We start from the raw sequence: 24125 nt of genomic DNA on the forward strand, positions 1-24125 counted from the left end.
AAAAAGGTGTTAATATCAAATGCAGCCGGTTCTGCTAGAGGGATGTGTGTTTATCTGAGGAGACGGGTCTGAATATATAAAAAAGTAAAGATGTCTTCAAAGGGTAAAAAAAAAAAAAAAAAAAAGGCGCTAAATCTCCAAAACTAGGTTGTTTGTCATACACTCCTCCTCTATAGGTTCTGATGATGAAAGCCACAGGAGAGTCATACACATTGTATTTTTGGAGGTAATGTAATGTATTTTCTAGGCTATTGCCTCTTTTCAAGTGTGAGGCAGGCAGCTTTGAGGAGATTAGCAGCTATGTGTAAATGGGTGGAAGCCTTTTTGTGTTGGCCCATACAATGCAGCTTATCTCTGGCAGTTGTGAATTGATTTTCTTCAGTCCTGGTGTTTCCACTGTATGGAAGAGTATGTGGAGACAAACTGGCCTGGATCTGTCAAGAAGCTCATTGGCCTGACTACAAAAAAAAAAAAAACCCAACACAGTGAGGTAATCTCACCTTCTATCAAATGCCAAAAGCCTAACTACACATTTCAGACACAAACTATCATAGGGATAAGAAGACAATCTCAGGCCATTTTGATGGGTTTTCTTCTATTTTGTTCGATTCAACAAACGTAAGCCCACCCACTTCATGAGATTTTAATTACTGGCATTCTTAATAATTTACTAATTGGAATGAAGTTAATACAGCATTGCTGTTTACTGCATTGAGTATGATAAATAATGCTGGGCTTTTATTGACCCAAAGTGAAAATGCTGGCATTTAAAATGCAGGGTTTCCATTTTAAGTGATTGCAATTAATCCAGATAATGGAGGAGTTTTATACGTTAGGAAAATAAAATGTATTTCTCAAACAAGTCTACGAAAAAAAGGCAACAAATGAAGATTGTCCGTATGTGAGTTGGGTCCAAATGGATTGTCTGTGCTGTTTCCCTTTAAGTGACAAAATGAAAATCAATGACTCTTAATGATGAAGGTTTTTTTCCCCCTCAGTACATTTAATTAACTTACTAAAAAAAGGGACCAAACTCAGCAAAAACAACCAAGAACCATCTTCCCCTAAAGATATCATATAAATTGCATGTTCATCATATGCATTAATTAAAGCTAGCGACATCATTTGTTCAACCATATGTTTAATCACTTCTTTAATTAGCACCGAAAAGAGGAGTAAGAGTGGAGATTTTCATAATGTTCAAAAAAAAAAAAAAATCTAATGATTTTGTGTTCTTTTCTGTGTTTTTGGTTTGGTTGGATTCCCAAGAGGAAAAAAAAAAAAAAAAAAGCGGCGTTTTTCGTGGTCCATGCTAAAAAAAAAAAAAAAAAAAGAAAGAAAAAAGAAAAAGAAAGAGAAAAGAGGGCGAGAGAGACTGGAGCACGGGCAGCCATTTGAACTTGTGTCATCATAAGCAAAGCGAGAGCTCTCTTCCAAACCTAACCAAAGCATTCTTTCCTTATGATGACCAAGATGTTATTGCTGATCTCAGACACCAGAAAGTTCTACACAACCACTTGTGGAGTAATTTCCTCATTTAGCCAATGAGCTACAGTACAGCTGAGACTCTCTGTTGAGTGGAGAACGCACTAAGTTAATGTGATGAAGCGAGTTAGAGCTCTGATGCGTATAGATGATTGATCACCGCATTAGCCGATCAATTTATTTCACGAAAGCCACCTGCAACATGATGGTCATTAAGTGCTGGATCCTTTGAGTTAGACCACTGAGCCGCTCAGTTAGACTTACAAAAATAAAAGGCAAGCACATGAAAGTGGGTTCTCAAAAAAAAAAAAAAAAAAAGCCGGAATCTTCCACACCATGACAGAATGAACCTACAGTATGGATGGACGCATGGGATGAGGAAGGCATAATCAGCACGAAAAATTTCACAAAATCTCTGTTGGACATCTGAAGCTATACGTTAGACCTTGTTCACATGCTGCCTGGTTGGTCATTAAAATTGGTTTCGCATGTACCTCTTTGCAGTGAGAGGAAAGAAAAAGCTAATTTCTGATTGAGCACTTGATGAGAATAATAGAATAATGAGGGCAAGCTGGTTCAAAAAGCCTGACAAAAATAACATTTAAGTGTTTTTATTCAAAAAGCTTTGCTATCCTGCATGGCCAATAATGGTGTTCTTTGTGAGAGCTCTCTCCATCAAGAGGTAGTTCAGAACTTTGGCATTGTGTAAAAGGCCTCCACTGTACGTTTCCCCGGTAACACCGCCAGTGCTTGTCGCTAAGGGGTCAGCGGCGCTTAGCAACACTTACGTCCGCGGGGAATCAGTTCGGACATTTTTCTTCTTACCTGGAAAAATTATGAAATTCTGCGTATTTTGATTCGGTTTAATGAAGCACACTGGGGCTAACTCATTTTTATCTGCAACTTAAATGAGGCAATGCACTGCACAAGCAAATGCTTGTTATGACTCAACTTCCAACTAACACATTTATCACTTCTTTGATAGGCTGTTTGTAGGCAGTGGAGACGCTTAAAACTGATTTATTCAGGTTATGGAAGGATTTGCTGATGTCTGCAGTGCAAATCAAGAGAAAAGACAGACAAAGGAAACAAACAAGCAGATACGTTTTAGCTTGGATTAAGGTTCATGTCGCCCCTGCTTCTTAATAAGGTAACAAATCAAGAAAACTGAGGTATTTTTAAGCGGAGGCTTCAATTGACACTTTAAATTGTGCATTTGGATGATCAGATCCATGCAGCCTGGACATATAACAGAGTAGCTTTATTCCATTGTTGCATAAACCATCGGGGGCAATTTGTCTTCGGTTTGATAAAAAAAAAAAAAAAAAAAGTGATACAAACGTACAGTAGCATTATTCAATTTGAGGAGAACTTGCTCATGTAAAGAGATTTTAGACACAAACAGGTTGGGGTTAGACTAAAGGATGTAGATAAACCTCTTGTCCACCGGGTTGCATATCAGAATCATGAGCTATTAGGGACACACACAGTTGTAATCCATTTTTGTGAAAGGTTCCGGTTTGAATCATTCGTCATTCTTATCTAAGCCTGATCTCCAGTCTCTGAGTCTCCATCCATACGTTTGGCTTGGTTTGCCAAACAAGTGAATAACCACACAAGGAAATCTGTTGTTACCGTTATTGTTTTGCAATTTGTAGTACATGCTATTTGATTGTTTTTGATTACCGGATTCCTCCTCCCATGTTCCACAGAGATACGGCCCGGAACCTTTGGCCGGCCGTTTTGTGGGATACAGTAAGCCCCTTCATAGCCTTCGGGAGGCTGAAGTTACACAACAAGCCCATTGTAAGATGCTGAAAAGGCAGCTGTCCGTGGTTTTTTGGGTGAGGTTCGAGCAGGAGCAGGCAGCAGCTGAGATATTAGGGAGAATGCAGGGCAAGTTAACTCGATTTTTGTCAAAAATAATGGCCCCTTAATCCCTGTGCGAGCCCGCGGGGAGGACATTTGCATTGGGGTAAAGGCAGTTTAACGAGCTGTAATACAATACGAGCGGTCTGTGTGATTTTTTTTTCTTTTCTTTCTTTTTTTTTTTTTTTTTGGCTTCCCTTGCTCTCAGCTCATGTTCTTACAGCATTACTGAGAGGTGCTGATGCGTACACGCCTAAACACGCATCACAGGTGTTTGAATGTCGTACAGGGCTGACATCAGCATCAGAGAATGTCTTCCAGCCTCCACAAATAAGGAAAACAGCAACTGCTCAAAAAACCAAAGAAACAAAAATACTCATAATATAATTGCTTGAGACAATCTGTAAGCCACTTAGTCTTTTGCAAAAAAAAAAAAAAAAAAAAGATAAACAAATCCAAAAAAAATCTACTTTGAGTAATTATGGCTCTGAAGCAGAAGTCCACTACTCAAAAAAAAAAAAGAAGAAGAAAAAAAAAAAAAAGCTGACTGACTCATATGAGTTTCCAGCGAGATGCCGGTAAACAGAAGATGAAATTGATTGATTTGGCGTCGCCCATCTGAGGACACTCACAATTGCATTAGCATGGACCTCGTGGCCTCAAAGTCACTTGGCCAAAACATCACAGGAATGAAGCTGCTCTGTTTGCCTTGCCGACCATATTGATTGATCATTGCTGCCTTGTGTAAGTGAATGTGTGTGTGTGTGTCAGAGAGTGTGTGCGTGTGTGTGCATGCGTGACACAGCTCTCCAGGGATTGTATGTAATCTGTACCATGTCTTTACACATGCAAAATTATTATTATAAATAGGTGCGTGGCATGCATGAGAAGCACAGAGGAAGAGATGATGTGCTCTTTCTCTCCCGTGTCACACGTAATCACGCTATCAATTAATCTGAGTGGCCCATCCCAGCCAAGAAAGCATGTGAATAGTGTGTTTGTGTGTGTGTGTGTGTCTATGGGGGGGGGGGGGGGGGGGGGGGGGGGGGTCGCAGAATGGGAGGAGAGAAACAGGACGGGAGGAGGGCAGCAGATAGAGACGTAGTGAATGAAAGTGACTGGTGAAAGACAGCTTTCAAACAGCGATGGTCCTCTTACTGAGATCAGATAAAGCGAAACTGCAACCGGACATCAAATGCTCACTTCAAGCGACGTCAATCTCCGACGTCTCCTCTTGCCGTAGTTCAGACCTAACACGCGGCTCTCTTCAGCTCCGTTTATTTAGCGTACTGCACACAGTGCGTTGTGCATTGTTAAACAAATGGCTTTTCTGTTGCTTTCGTTAAACTGTTACGCGTTCTACGCGCTCGCTTTTCATCCCTACGCCCTCGATGCGCGAAACCCGAGACGGCTCCCATAGCTTCTGCTTTAAAACGAACAGTGAGAAGAAAAAAAAAAAAAAAAAAAGAAAAAAAAGACCGTGTTTCAATTTCAATTTAAATGCGTAGCCGGATGCGGGAGGGGCGGGGGTCAGAGACAGAAAGAGTGATGAGCGCGGAGAGATGAGTGAAAGCAGATGGGGGAACAACAGTTGCTCTCTCCGCGCCGAGGCCCATCGCGAGGCCCTTTTTCCGAAAAGGCGGCGAGTGGCGCAGTGTCGTGTCATCCAACCAGAGGACGACAATCAATCCCGAGCGACGAGCCGGGCGGATGGGCGTGGGCGCGGCGGACCTTCGCCTCATTACGAAATTGCCACGGAACATCAATTGTCCTGTCGAGAGTACGGAGGCGCGCGCGCGTGTTGCCCTCTGACCCCGCGGGGTTGAGCGATCGAGGAGACGCACGTTCTGTGGTGCTAACCCCGACATTCCACCCCCCCCACCCCCCCCCCCCCAAACTGAAACAGGATCACTTCATTCCCTTTCACCAGGTCACATTGTCAGAGCATATTAAGACCCACATCCAGAGCCCCGGCTAATTATTTTACAAGATTCCCTGGGGTTACTGTGACAACCAGATGGGTCACAGAAGGCAGCCGTCTGCAACCCCACCATGAAACAGAGGGTGAGGGGACGGAGAGCAAAGGGGTAAGACAGGAAGAAGTCCCAGTGAAGACAACCAGAGAGAGAGAGGGAGAGAGAGAGAGAGGGGGGGGGGGGAGAGAGACAGAGAGAGAGAGAGAGAGAGAGAGAGAGAGCGGGAGAGGGAGAGAGGGAGAGGGAGAGGGGGGGACTCTCAATGTCAGTGCTATGACGTGCCACATTTTTCATTGGGATTGAGCAAACAAGAATTTGAACACAATGAATTGATGTCTTTGCTGATTTCCCAGATAAGGAAATTTTTTTTTTTTTTTTTTAGGTGATCAGTGACTCAATAGAAAGTCACCTTGGTGTTTCATACACTTTTTTGTCTGAAGACAAATTCCTTGTCTGCCTCTTTGCCATTAGAGGAGTGTGCCGTGTGTGGCAGTGTGCAGTCTGCAGGTTGTCTAGCCTCATTTACACAAGGGCAAAAACGTTATTAAGTATCCCACTCCCCAGGATAATCACGCAAATTAAAGCATATGTTCTTTTCAATTTTTCAAAATGCCACCCGGGTCACGAGGGATTCATAAATAAATAAATAAATAAATAAAAACAAATAAATAAATAATTTAAAAAAAAAATAGGCGAGTGAAAAAATAACGCGGCCGCCATTTACGAAACGCTGCTTTAAAAATACATATCAGAGAACGGGTAGCGAAACTTCAAACCCTTTTAACACAACCTCCATATTCGCTTGGACAACCAAGTAAAAAGAATAATCACCGGCCACAAAGCACAGAAACCCCGCGCTTGATGAGGAGAGAGGACGGAGTGATGATTAACCAGCACTCTACATTAGCAGGACGGTTTTGATGGAGTCCTCTACGAGCACTTCACGATGTGAAGTGGGACCGCACCGGGCTCAGTGAGAAGATAGTGGGTTGAAGGACCAGCCAACAAGAAAGCTATACTTACAGTTTTACCGAAATGAACTTCTGATCTTCAATTGTTCCATTAATACATCTATTATTAAAGACATAAAGGGACTTTTTCCTCGTGGTACCCGGTATCTAAGTGAGTTCTGAATTTTGAGAAACACCAAAAAAAAAAGGAGCTAAAGCGTGTATTAGTCCGTCAAAGACGCGACTCGTTGGGTAAAAAGGTTATCCGTGGATGTGCTGAGTGATTCTTGCGGTGACTGTGTTTGGTATATGTGGAGGGAGGCACAGGGTTCTTACCGAGGTATTTTGGCACTGAATACAGGAGCTGTTGAAGCGCACAGCGGGGATACGTTGAACTTTGCCCTGGATGTTGAAGACACACTCATAGTTCTTCTGCCCTGACTGCGGCTGGGGCAGGTTACGGGCGCGCAGAGTGATAGGTCGAATTATCCCAGCAGGTACCAGTATGTTGCTAGTGGGTAGAATTTGTGGGCAGCCCTGAATAACAGAGGAAGAAAAAAAAAAAAAAAAAAGAAAAAGAAAGTAAGTTATCATTCATTACGCATCCAAGTCATTTTCTCTAGTTAGACTCATTAAAATGACAAGTGTTAAAATTCAGACTCATTAATTAATGCCTTCTCGCTATGACTAAGGAAGATGTATTGATGGCAGATTACTCAAGTGAAAATGAAGACTTATATCCATCGAACAGGAAGTTTTCCCCCAAACATACAGCCCTTCCTGTACCGACAGTCAGATGTACGTAAGATGGAGAGAAAGGACCATTAACGGAGAAAGAGCCTCAAACCAAAGCAAACGGAGGTTAAAATCCCCTATTACACAGCTGTTGCATCCATCTCCTATTTTACGAGCCACAGGTTTCCCTTGCAAATCACACTGATGAAGCGGCAAATGAATATCTCTCTTAGTCCTGCATGTCTGCTCATGTTAGACCTGCGATTACCAGCGACTCGTCCTGAAATGGATCCAGGCATTTATCAAAGGAAATTCTATTGACATGGCTTGAAATAATTTGTGGAGCCTCACCAAGCCAACAATAAGCCATTATCAAGGCCCAGAAATAGGAAACCGTCTGTACATTACGGGCAGGGACTCCGGCTGCAGCAGTGTCCATTTAGAAGCAGCTGTGCATGACTTCAGTTTCAGTGTCCCCCTCTCAGACCCAGCTGTGCATTAGAGGATGTTTAGTATGATCTGTTATCTATTTAACGGTGAACAATAATCAAGGAGGCAGTAAAAGCAATTTGCCAGAGGAAAACTCATAAATCAGCCTTGGCGGCTTGACTTCTCTCTCTCTCTCTCTCTCTCTCTCTCTCTCTCTCTCTCCGCGTGTACGTCTGCATATGTATGTACACGTGTGAGTGTGTGTGTGTGTGTGTGTGTGTGTGTGGACACCGAGTGCCACGCTTAACAATGATGCAACCCCCAAACCCCACTCTGTCATTAATCTTCACTCTGGCAGCTGATTTGTAAGGGTTTGTACACTGGCACGTCAATAAATCTCATTTTCATATTGGCCGTACGAGGAGAGAGATGTACTTCCAGCCGAGAGACGGTGGTGGCACAGGTGGTGTGAGTAGCGGGGAGAGAATGTTTGTGATCTTACCGTGATATGAATTCAATTTATCAAAAAGAGTGAATAACCTCTAGCCTCGTCTAGACAAGGCGACGGTAGAGAGTAGTTCTCGTCGGAGTCCGATTACGGTAAATGGCTCGACCCAGTCCTGAGGTGTCTGAATGAGCGCTCCAAATCATCATTTATAATCTCACTTAAAAAAAAGGACGTCGTTTTGAATGCTGATTTTGAATATCTACTTCACAGTAGCGACTTGGCACAATTTACAGCAGCACTTTGGATGTCAAGTGTTATATTTACACTGTAACACATTTGTAAAAATGCGACAGTTTACTGTGGAGACGCACAGATTCTCATTTAAACAGGCGTTAACATCGTAAATTTACTCAATGAAATGCAACCCTACACATACATGAGCTATGCCCCCCTTCCTCTCCTCCCTTGCTGGTCCAGAGGAACAGTGTGGGTGCATACTATTAGGCACACTCTTTGAAACAAGAACTTTCTCTGTCTTAGAAACAAACGAACAGACAAACAAACAAACAAACAAACAAATGACTCATACAAGTGTTGAGCGTGTGATATGGTCTGATATGCAAATCATCATTTAGCCTGAGCTCTGTGTTGGGCTAAATGAGTGATCTAAACCAGCGACACATTTTCCATTTAAGAGCATTATATGAAAAGGCTAATGCACTGCAGCACCGCGGATTTCACTGCGCACACTGAGTATCTGTACAAACGTATTCATCAGCCATGGTTCCCAAACCACTACTCATTTGAGTGGATTACATGACAGGTTTTTTTTTTTTTTTTTTTTTTTTACAACAAAATCCCATCTCTCTAGCTTCACAAGAGGCTGATTCAAGGATATAAAAAAAAAATGCATGGGGAAAAAAAAAAAAAAAAAAGAAAAAACTGATAACAGATTGTGGTCATAGAAATTTAGCGCAGGTGAGGCCGTTAATGGACCATAATGGGCTTTTCATCAAGTTTTCATTTTTTTTTTTAAAAAGGAAGAATAAAAATACACAGGACACAGCTGCTGCTTTTACTTAACTACAAAGTTTGACTGTTTTCACAGAATACATCATTAGTTCCATCACAAGTTATGATTTGCCAAATGAATCACTTTAAAAGTCTGCCTGGTAATTTCTCTGTGCATAACCAATGAATTCATGGGGATAAATTACATTGGAACCACCAGACTGCCATATTTTGATGAGCGATAACACAATAAAAACAACAGAAAAAGAACAGACAGCACGTCCATAAAGAGAGACCAGGCTAATTACCATAGCAAATAAAAATGGAGCAGGTTCCACAGGACTGATCTTTAATAATAGAAACAGAACAATAGAACAACGGTGGAACAGGTTGCCTATAGAAGGATAATTAGAGTAAATGCTACTTTCTGAGTAACTCTGACTGACAGACTAATCTGATTGCTTGTATTAGTGCGTATTAACGTGAAAGTGAATGACAGATATGTGTTTTACCAACCGCATTCTCTACGATCTGAAACACACATAGACATACGCACACACATACACACACAAATATATCAAGGTACACAGCAGCGACTGCTCTTGGTGCGTGAGCAAATACTTCTGTGAATCCCCCTCCCTGCATTCCTGAGAAATTGAATACAACTGCACCCTAAAGACATCGTTCAGCTCTCCTCACTTACTGCCAGTCAGCTCCTTTTCATTAACGAGCCTTAATCGCCACTTAATTATGAACGAAACAGGCGACGTATAAACGGTTAGTTAAAATTTAACTTTCAGAGGTTTCAGATGGGTTTAAGAAAGCCGAAAGACTTGAGGTACAGCTTTTTCCAAAACCGTTGCGGAACGCTTTTCTTCGTGCAAAACCGCGGCTGCCCCTGTTTTGAGTTGGGCTCCACGACTGCGCTAAGGCTTTTGGAAAAAAAACACACTAACACAATTAAAACTGGAATTAAAGTGCCCTCAAAAAGCAAAAAAAAAAAAAAAAAACCTTGCCAGAGTCAGCCATGTCAGCTTTTTGGACGGAAAGGAAAAAACTTCTATAGACGCGAGGTAACTGAATCCAGCCTCCAAGGCAGCTGTGTGTGTCACCCCAGTAGGCCTGTTCCCTAATGCTGATTAGCACCCCATTAAGAAAGCCTTGGCAGTTTACAGCCTGTTGACAGTGTTTCCATTAACCTTATTGCACATATCTCAGTTATCATACTGCTAAGCACTTTTCTCTGTTGAAACATTGAAAGCTCGAGTCGGTAGGGGAGCAAAGATTCATTCCATGCATTCAAGCAGTTACGTGACGAATGCGGTCACGAAGCACATACACACAGACAGACAGACACACACACACACACACACACACGTAAAAACCCACACACCACATACACAAAAGCAAACATCCGATTTTTCTCAATGACAAGATTATCAACTGTTGCTTATATTTACAATTTTTCTACCAGTCAGTCGATTAGGTCACTAGTCTAATGGAGCCCTTTCTCTGTTTCCATCTTCCTCTTTCCGACTAATCCTATTTGCAGTCTCCATATGTCATAATCCATGAAATGTGCTGCCTTTGCTCGGTGGAAAATATCCGACTCCAAATCATTTGGGAACGGGTCCAATTAAAGGTTACATGACATTTTCTGCTCTCATACCTCCACTGACTTTGACTTGAGGAAGCGGCGATCACTGCCGCGCTACACGGTGTGCTTTGTGATTGGGTAATTCACTGAAACTGTGAGTGAAGGGAGAGAGCCAGTGAAGGAAAAGAAAAGAAAAGAAAAGAAAAGAAAAGAAAAGAAAAGAAAAAAAAACCCCACAGAATCTATAAAACACATCATTGCCCCATATCGACTACAAGCAAACTCAGTTCAGCAAAAATAAAAAATCCTAAAACCCAATTTACCACAATTGGACAGGTGAGCCAACAAAGAATAATTTAATCCTTTCTCAACATCTGAAATTGCTTTGTTTACCTTTCCAAAATACATTTGCTGCTCACACAAGGGGAGAAGCGTCTAAAATGAAGAATTTTCTCACTTTTTCTCAAGAAAAAAAAAAAAAAAAAGAGCCGGCGTTCAGAACGAGCCGAGGAAACCGGATGTCATTAAGCCAACGCAACATTCAGCAGCACAATGAAGCAACAGACGCCCCTTAACTAGCTTTCATTTAGCTTTCTTATCAATGACACAAGCCGGAGGGACCCAATCAGATCGTGACGTCAGACTGTTTTAGCGGCGAAGCGTTTGGTAATGTAAAAACAAGATAGCTTATCAATTCCCTTGGGCACGGGAAGAAAAAGCGAAAAAGGGAGCGTGTGAAAATGGACGTGACCCCGAGTCTTTTTGCTGTGGTACGCCCGTATACATATTAGCTTGTCTTACACAGCGCGGTCCTTTGGTGTTTTGATGTGGTTTTTTTTTTTGTGTGTGTGTGTGTGTGTGTGTTGTTGTTGTTGTTCAGCTGCGGGAACGACTAGCTGCTGGGTAATGGCTGTCCGGTGACAGACGCCCACCGTGTCACATCCTGCTTGGCTGGGGCCCCGGTTCTGTCCCAGCCCTGTCCCTATCGCTCCCCACCGCTGAGAGCAGGGGCCACTGCTATGCTTCCTGCCACGCTAATGGCTCCACTGTCACTCATCCCCCAATTAATTACCTCGCCCGCCACTCGTTAATAAAAGAGCCACCCCGCAGAGACAAGCTGCTGAAGAGGGAGGGTCAATGCAGGGAGGGGGCTGTTTTGGATGGAGAGAGAGAGAGAGAGACAGAGAGAGAGAGGGAGGGAGAGAGAGAGAGAGACAGAGAGAGAGAGAGAGAGAGAGAAGGCAGTGTTTGATCTCTGGGTCCCTTTGGGAAAGGCCAATCTGAAAAATGTGTCTTTGAGCTCCCAGTCCCCATTACGCTCAGTGAGTCCTGTCTCCAGAGTACCACAGCGGAAGGGGGCGTCTTTAAGGTTAAATATCTACATGCGGTAATTAGGTTGAGCAGACTAGCTATGCTAGCAGCCTGTGTGACGGCAGGAGGACCTAGCAGCGGTCAAAAGTGGAGGGAGGGAGAGAAAGAGAGGGAGTCATTTAAAGCCCTTTTACTCATTAAAACAGTGAAATCCATAAAAACACAAGTAAGGTATGGAGACCATAGTCAGCACATCAACCATGATTACAGCGCCATTAAAGTGGACGGCCGTTTCATCAGTTAAGTCTGAGATAGAGAGAGAAAGAAAGAAGGAAGAAGGACGAGGAGAGGGAGAGAGAGAGAGAGAGAGAGAGAGAGAGAGAAGGAGGGAGGAGGGAGAGAGTGAAATAGACAGGCGAGGAAAAAAAAGAGCAAGAAGAATCTATCCATGGTTAAGTTTACACTGCCAAAGGCCTCGAAATGATAAAGGTTTTGGGGTGGGAAAGAGAAAATAAACATCTCTGGACTCCAAACTGCCAGCAGTGATAAATCTATACCAGAAACAATCCCTTAAATCAGGCACTTCAACATAGCCATCTAAATCCTGCCAAGACTATCTTTCATCATAAAGTTTATATCCAAGGACCTACAGCTTGCATTCAAAGCCTCAGTGGAGGAGAACGTTTATTTTGCTAGCTTCTTTTTTGTCCAAAGAGAGCTATTTTACAGCTCATTTTAAGCTATATGAACTCCAAAATCTCTTCGCACAGGCCACGATGTGAGTCAGTCGGCATAAACGTCTGAGAGGATTTGCAGATGCTCCGCTAACTCCGCTAACTGGTAATTACAGATCAAACATGGTCCACTGACAGAGGTCACTATACATATGCTTACACAAACAAATGCTGAAAACTCACCTAAATGGCCAAACACAAGTCATTAGGAACATGTCATTATGCAAAAAGAAATACACTCTGAAACGGCAAGATAGAAAAGAAAAGAAAAAAAAAAACAAGAAAAACTCGTCTGAATTCATTATGAGCATAACTCTCATTACGGAGCACATTGGCAGCTCCATTCATAGCTGGTCAAAATCCAACGCGTCTTTATGCCTGCTCTAATTGGTTCTGCTAAGGTCATTCTGCTCTAGCTAAAGACTATATTTAGAGACATTAAGAACTTTAGCGGGCTGTAAATTAAGGTGTCAGTCAGCAGAGAAAGGTAGGTTTTTAATCATCGTCATGTGCTGTTGGTTTTCAAGCGCAGTGGGAGTTTGGCTAGCGCTCTCTCTCTCTTTCTCTCTGTCTCTCTCTTTCTCTCTCTTCGTACTGGAGACTGAAGAGAAGAGAGGAGATGAGAGTGCTGCTGTGTTGTGGATAAGACTGGAAGAAACTGGCACTGGTTATGAAGTGGCTCAGGGGCCTGCTTAGAGTGTGTGTGTATACGTGCACACGCACGAACACACACACACACACACACACACACACACACACACGTACACACAGATGCTTGCAAAAGACTCCTGGACAGTGTGTGTGTGTGTGTGTGTGTGTGTGTGTGTGGAGAGCTGCCGTGTTTGCGTCTCTGTTTTCTGAAGCACCTCTCCCAGGCTGGGCCAAAAGCAGGGCTTTCAGACCGAGGAGCAAGTTGCATAGAGGATACACTCTACTGAGCAAACACTCTCCTTGTCTCTTTCTCTCTCTCTCTCTTTCTCATACTCTCATCCACTTTAAAAGCCCCAACCAACCAGTGAATCACTGATTAGCAGCCTAAAGAAATCTTCCTTGCTCTGTATTCTAAATGTTAAAGTAAGCCACTCTGGTAAAAAAAAAAAACAGCCTACATATGCTTTCCGGCCCACGTCAACACACATTTTCCCCCATGGCCTCTTTCTTTTTATCCAAAATGACATTGAGCTTGTTTCATCTTCACTACTAGCCCAGGCTCGGTTTGAAAATCCTTAGCTGATGATGCATGAGTGAATACATATGAGGGCGTGTGTGTGTGTGTGTGTGTGTGTTCGCTGCATCTTTTTTTTTCCCAATGTTGTGGAGGAGTCACTGCTGGCCAGCTTCTTCACTATTCCCCCCCTCCAGTATCAACACTGTATGACTCACTCGTTTTCGCTGAGTAATTCCTTTTTTTTTTTTTTTTTTTTTTTTTTTCAGGAGAGATAAGGAGATTGTCAGTCCCTGTGCTGGAGGCGGGCGGGCAGGCGGGCAGAATGAGAGAGAGAGAGAGAGAGAGAGAGGGAGAGGGAGAGAGAGAGAGAGAGAGAGAGGGAGAGGGAGAGGGAGAGGGAGAGAGAGAGAGAGAGCGGGAGAGGGAGAGAGAGAGAAAACCAGTGACGGGCGCATCCCTCTGCCCGCTGCTGGCACCGTCTGATAAGCCGAGATAAGGCATCTCTTTGATGTTCAGTTAAGTGTAAAATTAAAATGTGCCAAAAAGCTGAGGGGTGCTTGTACCCTGCCCCCATGATACAGTGAAAGAAAGGGGCGCTTTTATTCTTTTCTCTTAATTTCTCTCTCTCTCTCTCTCTGTGTCTCTCCCTCTGTCTCTCTCTCTCTCTCTGTGGCATCACTTTCTTCTGTGTTTGCCTGTACCCTGTGTAGAGCATTGTTCCACAGAAATAAGATGAATGTTAATCATAAGGGGGTTACTCTGTTACCATGTTTACATTAGCCTCCAATCATTTGTCAAATTATTTTTCATCTTTCATCTGCCACTCATTACATGTCATTATCTCCGTGGTCAGATTACAGATCCAATTAACCTTGCTCTATGTGCAAGCCGCTCTGTTAGTATATGCATACTTAATGATTTGTCTAATTGAAATACTGATAGAATTGCATTTATGAAAATGCTCTGCCTTGTTGGCTAGCAGCAGCTGTAACAAAAGGGCAAAAACTGGATGCATTTACAGTCATTAAATATTAACTCTGGCATGGGAGTTAGATAAATTAACAGTGGTCTGCTATGGTGACATAAACTCTTGAACACAGTGAGGTCAGTGAATGGAAGTTAATTAAATTACTGTGTAGCATATTGTTTACTTCCTCTGAATGTGAAATTCAAACTAAGACCTGCGCTGAGGACTGTTTCATGTTTCCTTGGGCCCTTTTGTTAGTGAAGAACAAAAATGTCACGGGGCTACAGTGATGTAAGGAGTATGTAAGCGCGAGATAAATAAATGTAAAATCCCCTGGCTGCGAAGGTGAAAATGGCATATAAATATTCCTTTTCTCCATTTCTCAGTCGTCAAGTAGAATAAAACTCCAACCCAGAAAGAGTCTCAGCAACAGCTTCACTCTCACTCACACAGGCCTCCAAGCTGGTCTAAGGCTCAGTCAAGTGTGTAATCAATGTGTTCCAAGACAGGGATAGAGAGAGAGAGAAAGAGAGGGAGAGAGAGAGAGAGGGGAAGAAAAACGGAGAGACAGGGAGTGAGGAGTAGGCACAAAGAGAAGCAAGCACGTCTGATATTCAGCCAAATCTGGGCTATGTCTACTAGTCTCCTCCAAGCCAATGGGATTTGGCAAGAAACTTGATCAGTGAGCCCAAAAGATCAAATATTTGGCCAGGTTTCAAGCACTATGGATAAAGACAAAAGATACACGAGATAGCAGAAACATTTGTGTTCGATAGTATTTCGACTACAATCTACGAACCTGATGTACTATATTAGAGCTGAAATCTGAATGAGCAAATCGATGTTAATCCAGAGAGATGGTCAAAAACAGTGCGCATTTCATTACAAATCTGATTAACTGATTCATTTATGTCAAAACAGATGGATGTATTTCATCCTACTTTAAGAATTAGTGATTGGATAGAAAGAAAGACCAACTGCATTCACAAGGAGTCCCACTTTCCCACAAAGAATATGCCTTACTTTCTTCTCCTCCCCTTCTGGACTTTTTTTTTGGGGCTTTTAAGGCTCTTTTGTTGAATGAGACATTTGTGCCAAATCTTCCAAAGGACATACTTATGTTTGCAAGAAAAACGATTTTTAATGTCTGGGATTTCTGAAACCATCCATGATTTTTGAAATGTCACGTCTTAATTGAGAGCCACAAAAATCTTCCCGAAGAAAAGGCCAGTTCCCAGCATGGCAGAGAGTCCTGTGTCCCAGTGCAGTGAATGGTGGAATTGTGTGAAGTAACAAACACATTGAGAGCAGTGTGTGAGATGTATGGTTGACCGGTTCCAGGTTCAAAGGGCCGTGACCAGGTTGTGGTCCCTACAGCCTGAAGTCATATATTTGTGAGAGACAGTTTCACAAGTAGTGGCATTGTCATTCGTATTGAGCTTCCCTCAGACTCAGGGCGTGACCAATGTCACTTCATTTAAATATGCACCGTTTTTCCTTTTTTACATTGTGGAAGTAACAGAAAAAAAAAAAAAATCATGATTAACGGTTAGAGAATCTGGCAAACTAATCAGAAACTTCACAGCAACTGGCTCGTTTGAGAACCAGCAAACCGTCGAGTCGCCCAGTCAAAGCCCCGAGCGAAGATGACGGGGGGGGGGGGGGGGGGTCGGGGGTCCACGTATAGTTTTCCACTGAACTGAACACATCCTCTCAGCTTTTTACGGCGTTAATGTGGTCAATTAGGACTGCTGAACACGTCATTAGCTTTCCCTGGCTGAGAGGCGAGGTGTGCGGACTCTTACCTCCGCAGTGCTCACGCGTCCCTCCTGGAAAGAGCACTCGGCCAGGTTGTTGGTGCAGATGTGACGGTATTTACACCAGTTGCAAGGAAACGGGCTGCTCACGCATGACGAGCACCTACGGGAGAGAGCAGAGGCGCGCACACACACACACACACACACACACACACACACGCACACAGACACACCGTTTAGGATCCTTACACTCGCTGATGGTCCTCCAGCTGAGCAAACAAAATTTCATATGGAACAAATCACCATGGATGTTATTACAAATATCCAAGCGTCTTCCTAGATGCTATTTCAGATATGCTTCAAATTGTGATGTCATCTTAAACATTTGGGGGACCGTGCTTTTTACGCTTTATTACAAAAACTTCAGAGCGATTTGTTCACAAAGCCGCGTGTAAATCTCGCCGGTCAATATGTCATCAACCTCTCTTTTGCTTTGCAGTGGACACAGACAATTAGTCGCCACGAAACAGCAAGACGCAACACCTTCAAGTTGCCTTTCAATTAGTCATTAACTCAGGCCTTAAAAAGGACATTTTAACTGTGGCTCTAACCATGATTCCAATTAGCTCATTACTGCCTGTGGAGTGAAATAAGCGAGACACACCTGCGGTCCACAACACAGGAGCAGAAAAAGAGAGAGAGAGAGAGAGAGAGAAAAAGACAAAAGGGCAGAGAGAGGGCGAGCGAGAGAAAGAAAGGGGAAGGGAGAAGGAGAGGGAGAGAGGGAGAGGGATAGAGGAGTAAACAGTCAAAGTGCTGGGGGGGAATATTTCAACCTAGTGCTTAGTCTCACGCTGACCCTGATATTCTTGCCTCCCCACTGCTCCATACTGCATTCAGCACACAGCAAAAGGCAGTATGAGAATCATGCACTTTGTCCCATACTAATCATATCCTTCCCTCTAGAGACATGGTTCAAATCCCCTTTGGAGGGTACTCAGCAGTCTGGGCACATCAGATGCTGAGCCACACTGCACAGTGTAATCTGCTTTCAGTCTGCACAATGCTGAGAGCTCCGGTTCTGCCCGCCGCTGCTACTGAAATATCACAGACATTTGTAAGCGCATATCACCTCCCATTTCCTAAAACCACTGAAAAATTATACTGCATTTTTTTTTTTTTTTAATACTTTCCCCCCCCCGCATCAATGACAACTGGCACGCACCCACACGGAGCGAACAATCAAACACTTTCACACACAAACACGCGCTAAGAACATATTCACACACATCGGAACAAGCTTGAACACATTTATGCGCGCGCACACACACACCCACACACACACACACAAACACACACACAAAACACAGACTGAATTATCACGGTACAATTAGAATATGATAATGTGCGGATGTGTGCGTTGTTAACCCAACAACTAGAATGAGTACTCCACAGAGGCTGACACTGCATCTCACATGCAAACTTGGAGCTTGAGACAGTCAACACATATGGAAATGACTAGAAGGTTGAGATGAACTCTGTCGTTTTTTTTGGTTTTTTTTCGATGCAGTGTTTCACTGCAGGGGAAATGCACTGCGAATACTGCACGCAGTACAGTATCTCAAAGTCTTGGCTGAAATTTGCAATATGCTGCGTCAGGAGTATAAAACCCCCATCAATTCACTTTGCTTTCATTCCTGCAAAGGCCAGGGAACACACAGCACAGCCAGAAGTTGACACGCTGATGAAGTGAAGATTTGAATGTAGTTGCTTAAGAACAAGAGTCAGCACTGGACTCTACACCGAAAGAGACTGAGTTCTGCCTGTGAGATTCAGAAAACTATCTTCACAAACAGAACCCTGTGAGATATTGATTCATGTAGATGCAAAACCAAAACCTTTTGGATGGGTTTTGGATGGTAATCCTGCTAAACGGAGAGCGGGTAATTTACGATTTTTAATGTGTTCTAGATTACCTCTTTTGCAGAGGAAATTCTTGGAATGGCAGAGATGTTTTGTGAAAGCATACAATCAATCAAAGCTGGCCTGGAAGCCACCCTCCTTCACTTAACACTGGTGGTCACTATCCCAGAGGAACAGAGGGAGGGAGAGAGGGCACTTATTCATAGCACGGTGCCTACAAAAATTGTGGGAGCAAAAAAAAAGAAAGAAAGAAAGAAAGAAAGAAAGAAAGAAAGAAAGAAAGAAAGAAAGAAAGAAAGAAAGAAAGAAAAAGAAAAGGAAAAAGAAAAAAAAAAGGTAGGGCTGAGTTACCAGAGCCGGGGTGAGTGAGTGCTGTCCGCCAGCCTCACCAGAGGGGGAAACAATTCAAGGGCTAAATGTTCCCACAGGGCTTTTGTGAAAACAGGAAATCTGGCACAGGCTTCGGGCAGACTCGCTCTGGCAAGGTAGGCCTCTGTTCGGGGGGTTGCCATGGCAACTGCCGAACCCTGCGCGGATTACGCTGCCCCGCTTCTTCACACTGGAGAATTGATTGTTGTGTGTGTGTGTGTGTGTGTGTGTGTGTGTGTGTGTGCGCGCTTTGCCAGCAGACAAGCCAATTTTATTCCCTAAAATGTAACCTGCATATGTTTAACCCACAAGCAAATTGTTTTTTGTTTACTTATTTATTTTTTTTTGCATTCTATTGTTTTGGGGGGGTTTTTTTCTAAGAAATTTGCCAGCATTTAGCTTGCTGACATGACCTGGAGCTTTCTTTTTTTTTTCCCTGATAAATTAATTTGCATATCCTTTAGGTTTCAATGCTAATCCAAAAGAAAAAACAGCTTCATTTGGATTGAAAAACAAAAGAGGCGGCTCACAATACATGATTGTGTTTGCTCAACATGTTAAGTGATGTACTGCTCTGTTCTGAATGTAGGAAGACTGGTCACACAGAGAGGGAAATGATTAGGGAGGGTCAGATCTGAGGGGGGTGGGGGTGGGGGGGTTAGCAACCTTACACCCACTCCATTCACTTGAGTGTGTCCTTGCAAACTCAAGAGCGCAGAGAACAAACATGGGCGAAAGAGTGAAAGAGAAAGAGAGAGAGAGAGAGAGAGAGAGAGAGAGCGAGAAAGAGAGAAAGAGTGAAAGAGAAAGAGAAAGAGAGAGAAAAAGAGTGACACAGAGAGAGAGAGAGAGAGAGAAAGAGAGAGAAGAGTGAAAGAGAAAGAGAAAGAGAAAGAAAGAGGAGAGAGTGAGTAAGAGAGAAAGAGAGAGTGAGAGAGAGAGAGAGCGCGAGAGTGAGAGAGAAAGAGAGAGAGAAAGAGTGAAAGAGAAAGAGAGAGAGAAAGAGTGACAGAGAGAGAGAGAGAGAGAGAGCGAGAAAGAGAGAAAGAGAGAGAGAAAGAGTGAAAGAGAAAGAGAAAGAGAGAGAAAAAGAGTGACAGAGAGAGAGAGAGAGAGAGAGAGAGAAGAGTGAAAGAGAAAGAGAAAGAAAGAGGAGAGAGTGAGTAAGAGAGAAAGAGAGAGTGAGAGAGAGAGAGAGCGCGAGAGTGAGAGAGAAAGAGAGAGAGAAAGAGTGAAAGAGAAAGAGAAAGAGAGAGAAAAAGAGTGACAGAGAGAGAGTGAGAGAGAAAGAGTGAAAGAGAGAGAGAGAGAGAGAGAGAGAGAGAGAGAGAGAGAGAGAAAGAGGAGAGAGAGAGAGAGAAACTGAGAAAAAGAGAGAGGGCTGAGCTGAGAGCAAGGCTGAAGAAGCTTGTTGAGAAAATATGGTCAGAGCCTATCTCCTATCAGATATCCAGGTCTTTTGTTCTGGCTGAACACAGCTGTGGTCTGGACTGTGTCCCCATATGTGGCTGAACATACTCCACAATGATTTCTCCAATCATACTCCACTGTTCCAGCCAAACACTTACATTATCCACAACAGCATGCGGCTGGACCTCAGTGTAATTACTCTGCATGTCTTAGACACCGTTGGCAATTATGACCATTTAGTGACGATCTAGAACGAGTCCATACCGCAGCGTCGGTTCTTTTCTTAGGCCGAATTCGCCTTTCCTTACAAAGGTATGATTATCTCAAGATGTTTGTCGGTTTCTAGTAAATGTAACAGTGAGAAAGTCTGCATAGAGAGTACTTAAGGCATTTTAGACATACAAGACATTTTGACGACATAACAAAATCTTTTTTTTTTTTTTTTAGTGATACATTGATTTGAGAAAATGTATAACATGAATTTTCCTCAAACTAAAAAAAAAAAAAAGGTTGGATGCGATACTCACGATTGCAGAACGCTACAGTTGTAGAAGATGAAGTCGGTGGAAATGAATTGGGATCCCGTTTCCGTAGACTTTAATGAGAGCTTGACCACTCTTTTATCGCCTGTAGAGATAAAAGAGAAATCAGCACAAGGATCGCACAATTAGAGTAAACACTGTCTGACCGGACCGGCTTTCCAAACTTCGCGCGTAAAAAAAATAATAATCCCGGCTCCAAGTACGCTCTTTAATGCCCATACTCATTATAAGTTTGATCACTACTGAGCACTACACGGATTTTTCCATTCAGGAGTACCATGTACTTCCGCCCTTAAACTCAGCAGTCTTTTATTTCGTGTAATGCCTACATTTCTAGCAGCCCAATTATACTTGTGTGCCTCACTTCAAGATAATTGGCATAATATTTCCATTTGGACATTCAATAATTGTCATTAATGGACATAATAGGTTTCCTTTTAAGGCTACCATCAGTGCATTTGTGATCTTAGAATACCTTTCAAAAAAAAAGAAAAAAAAAAAAGAAAAAAGAAAATGGACCACTCTCCTATTGGGAGTTTTAAAAAATATTACTATGAGAAAGAGCAAGTAAATGGAATTAACAGCAAAAGAAATATTATTTCTTTCTGAGAAAAAAAAGGGAGGGGGGGGAATCAAATCATAAGAAACATGATTTCAATTTCCATAGCTGTACAGCCTATACATGAATGTTGATATTATTAATTTGATCTTGTTAAATGTCTCTTTTGGAGGCCAAACATAATGGATCCCACCATTCATGAGACCAAACGTGTTGTGATGTCACCTGTTCCTTACCGTATCCGTGGGTGAGCGAGGGAACGTCTCTCAGGGAGGGCGACATGCAGAGGATCTGTCCCTTAGACAGCACCTCCCCCGGACTCTCTGTAAGCCCCTCAAACACACACGTGACCCCCGCTGACAGGTTTGGCACATTTAGCACCTTCACACTCAGCTGAGGGGACATCAAATACACACGCGCACACACACACACGCGCACACACACACACACACATATAAGACATTCCATTCACTGAATAAGCCCCTCAAATGGCCGGCGTGGTTCACACAACAGCATTTAACCACACTACCCTAGCAACACCGCAGTAATGAATAATACTGAATAGTAGCCAGACAGAGTGCTTCTGTGGAACCTCTGTTTCCCAGAGGAGCATTCAGTAGGACATGAGCACCTGGGTGGAAGCGGACGTCACGGACATGTTCTTGGGCGTGACAGAGATGTCCACACACTGCTTGAGCTCCACATTAAAGTGCTGGGGTTCTGACCACTTCTCACATGCTTCCTGTCTCGAGCATCTAGAAAACAAAACAAAAGAAAAAAAAAACAAAAGAAAAAAAAAAACAAAACACATCATTGTCAGCGAGATATGAAACAACACAAGATCATGTAACAGACAGAAGCCTTTGTCTACAAACAAGCTTACGTTATGGGGAGCTATATTTGTGGTGATATCTCTATTGTCAAGAACAGCAATATGACGTAACCCAATTATAATTTATAGAACAAACGATAAAAGTTACTGATGACAAAGGTTTTGATCTCAAAAGGATCTATTTCTTCACCCAATCTGCAGCATCAACAGAGTGGTGAAGTAATGACAGAACCCATAGACTCTATTACACAGATTTAACTGGGTCACATTACAGCTGTCTGTCTATCTATTTATTTATACATGCATGAATATATATATATATATCAAAGTGTGCATGTATGTATGTATGTATGTATGTATGTATGTATGCAGGTAAGTCTGTATGCAGGTATGTATGTGTGCACATATGTAATTATGAATGTATGTATGAATGCGGGAATGAGTGACCTCTTTTTCTGCAAGTTGATATTCAGTGGAGTGTATGTATGTATGTATGCATGCATGGGCGTATGTAGGTATGTAGGTACGTATGCATGTATGTAGGTACGTATGTATGTATACAGGTACATCTGTATGTATGTATGTATTAATGAAAGTACATATGAATGAATGTGCGCCCTGTTTTTTTCTGCAAGTTGATATTCGGCCAGATATTCAAACATTGATAACAGAGGCACATTTGTTAGAGTTGTTAAGTGAAGTTAAAGTTCCACATGTTTGTGCTCAACAGACAGCTGCAGAGAAATGGAAGAGGGGGGGCACGTTAGGGAGTTTACTGCAATATTACATTCACTAATGTACTGAAAAACCTATTCCCATCTGCATGCAATTTGGCAGTGGCCATCACCACAGACAGTCAAAACACCTCCTTTTTCTTCGTGAAAATGATAATGGATATCCACACCAATAAAGCCACGATACTGTGTGTTGTATTTTTCTTAAGCCTTTCTGTAATAAAATATAATCAAATAATGTTGAATCTTCACAGACATTATGAGACCATGAGATGTAATAAGTAAATTCTTTTAATGCAATGTTGGATCAAGAAGAGAAAAAAAACAGATGAAAAGAACAAAATGTAGCCACAGTCTGCTTTTCTTTTCATCTTTTAAGTCAGTCCATGAAGAGACACCGTGATTCTATTAAATCTCATATGACTAAATTAGAAACACGAGAAAAAGAAAAATATTTGGCCAAGCTCAGGTACCTCATTTATCAAGATGTCTGAGATTTCATTATTTGTTGTCACCAACAGGAAAGGAAGTTCTTGGGCGTGCACGTCTGTGGGAACCCGTAAGTGTTACCGATACCGCGATTGCCGTTTTTCACCGGAGACGCAACGCGCCATTAATGATTTGTTTACTTCTAATTACAGCCATACGTCTGAGGACGAGAAGTAGCGTGTTTAATTAAAGGAGTAGATACATAGAGAATGACTCTTCGTACATCACCCCCCCCCCCCCCCCCCAAGCTGAAGGATTTACTGTCCTTCACTTGCTTTGTCATTTTTTTCCCCCTCCCGTTTGCGAAATGAGATTTCGTCCAATTACACTCCACTCCTCTTCCTGGCGCGCAAATGCTAATGTGATTTATGACAAGTCCCCTGCCCCCTTCAGGGTAGGTGGTCCCAACCAAGCAGTCAGACATTCAGAGGAGAAAAAAAAAAAAACCTTGTTGTGACCTGCAGACTGCACATCTGAGAACAGGAAAAGGACTGACCACATCGTCAATGAGCAGGTGAGACCACTAACGCGATAAAGGACGAAACACAATGAGGCTATAAAGCCACTGAGCTGGGGGGGGGGGGGGGTTAGCAAGCGCGGTCACAGGCCTGGAACGTTCGGTGAGAAACGGTATATGGGGGTCTCTGAGATAACTTGTGCTGTACAGCCACGGCCTGAAAGTCATGCTTCGTTCGAGCTGAAACATGCTGGTCTTCTCCTCCTCCTGTTCCAGTTGGGGACAGTTGTGTAACTGACTCTTTTAAAAATGAGTCATTCCCTCCTGCAGATAGTTCTGTATGCCAATTTGCAAGCTGGGTTCTTTCAGTTTT

General features: G+C 42.8%; 1 protein-coding gene across 1 annotated transcript in view; it reads right to left on the reverse strand.

Annotated features, from left to right (window-relative positions):
* plxna3 (plexin A3) overlaps positions 1-24125 on the reverse strand; it is an 81935-nt gene that overhangs the window by 19603 nt on the left and 38207 nt on the right. Inside the window, exons 5-9 of the mRNA XM_030783735.1 lie at positions 21872-21995; positions 21477-21633; positions 20667-20766; positions 16486-16600; positions 6617-6817 (exon numbers count right to left, since the gene is read on the reverse strand). Of these exons, the coding sequence (XP_030639595.1) occupies positions 6617-6817; positions 16486-16600; positions 20667-20766; positions 21477-21633; positions 21872-21995 (697 nt within the window). The remainder of the gene's footprint in view (positions 1-6616; positions 6818-16485; positions 16601-20666; positions 20767-21476; positions 21634-21871; positions 21996-24125) is intronic.

Source organism: Chanos chanos, chromosome 9, assembly GCF_902362185.1.
Source record: "Chanos chanos chromosome 9, fChaCha1.1, whole genome shotgun sequence".
Taxonomy (NCBI): domain Eukaryota; kingdom Metazoa; phylum Chordata; class Actinopteri; order Gonorynchiformes; family Chanidae; genus Chanos; species Chanos chanos.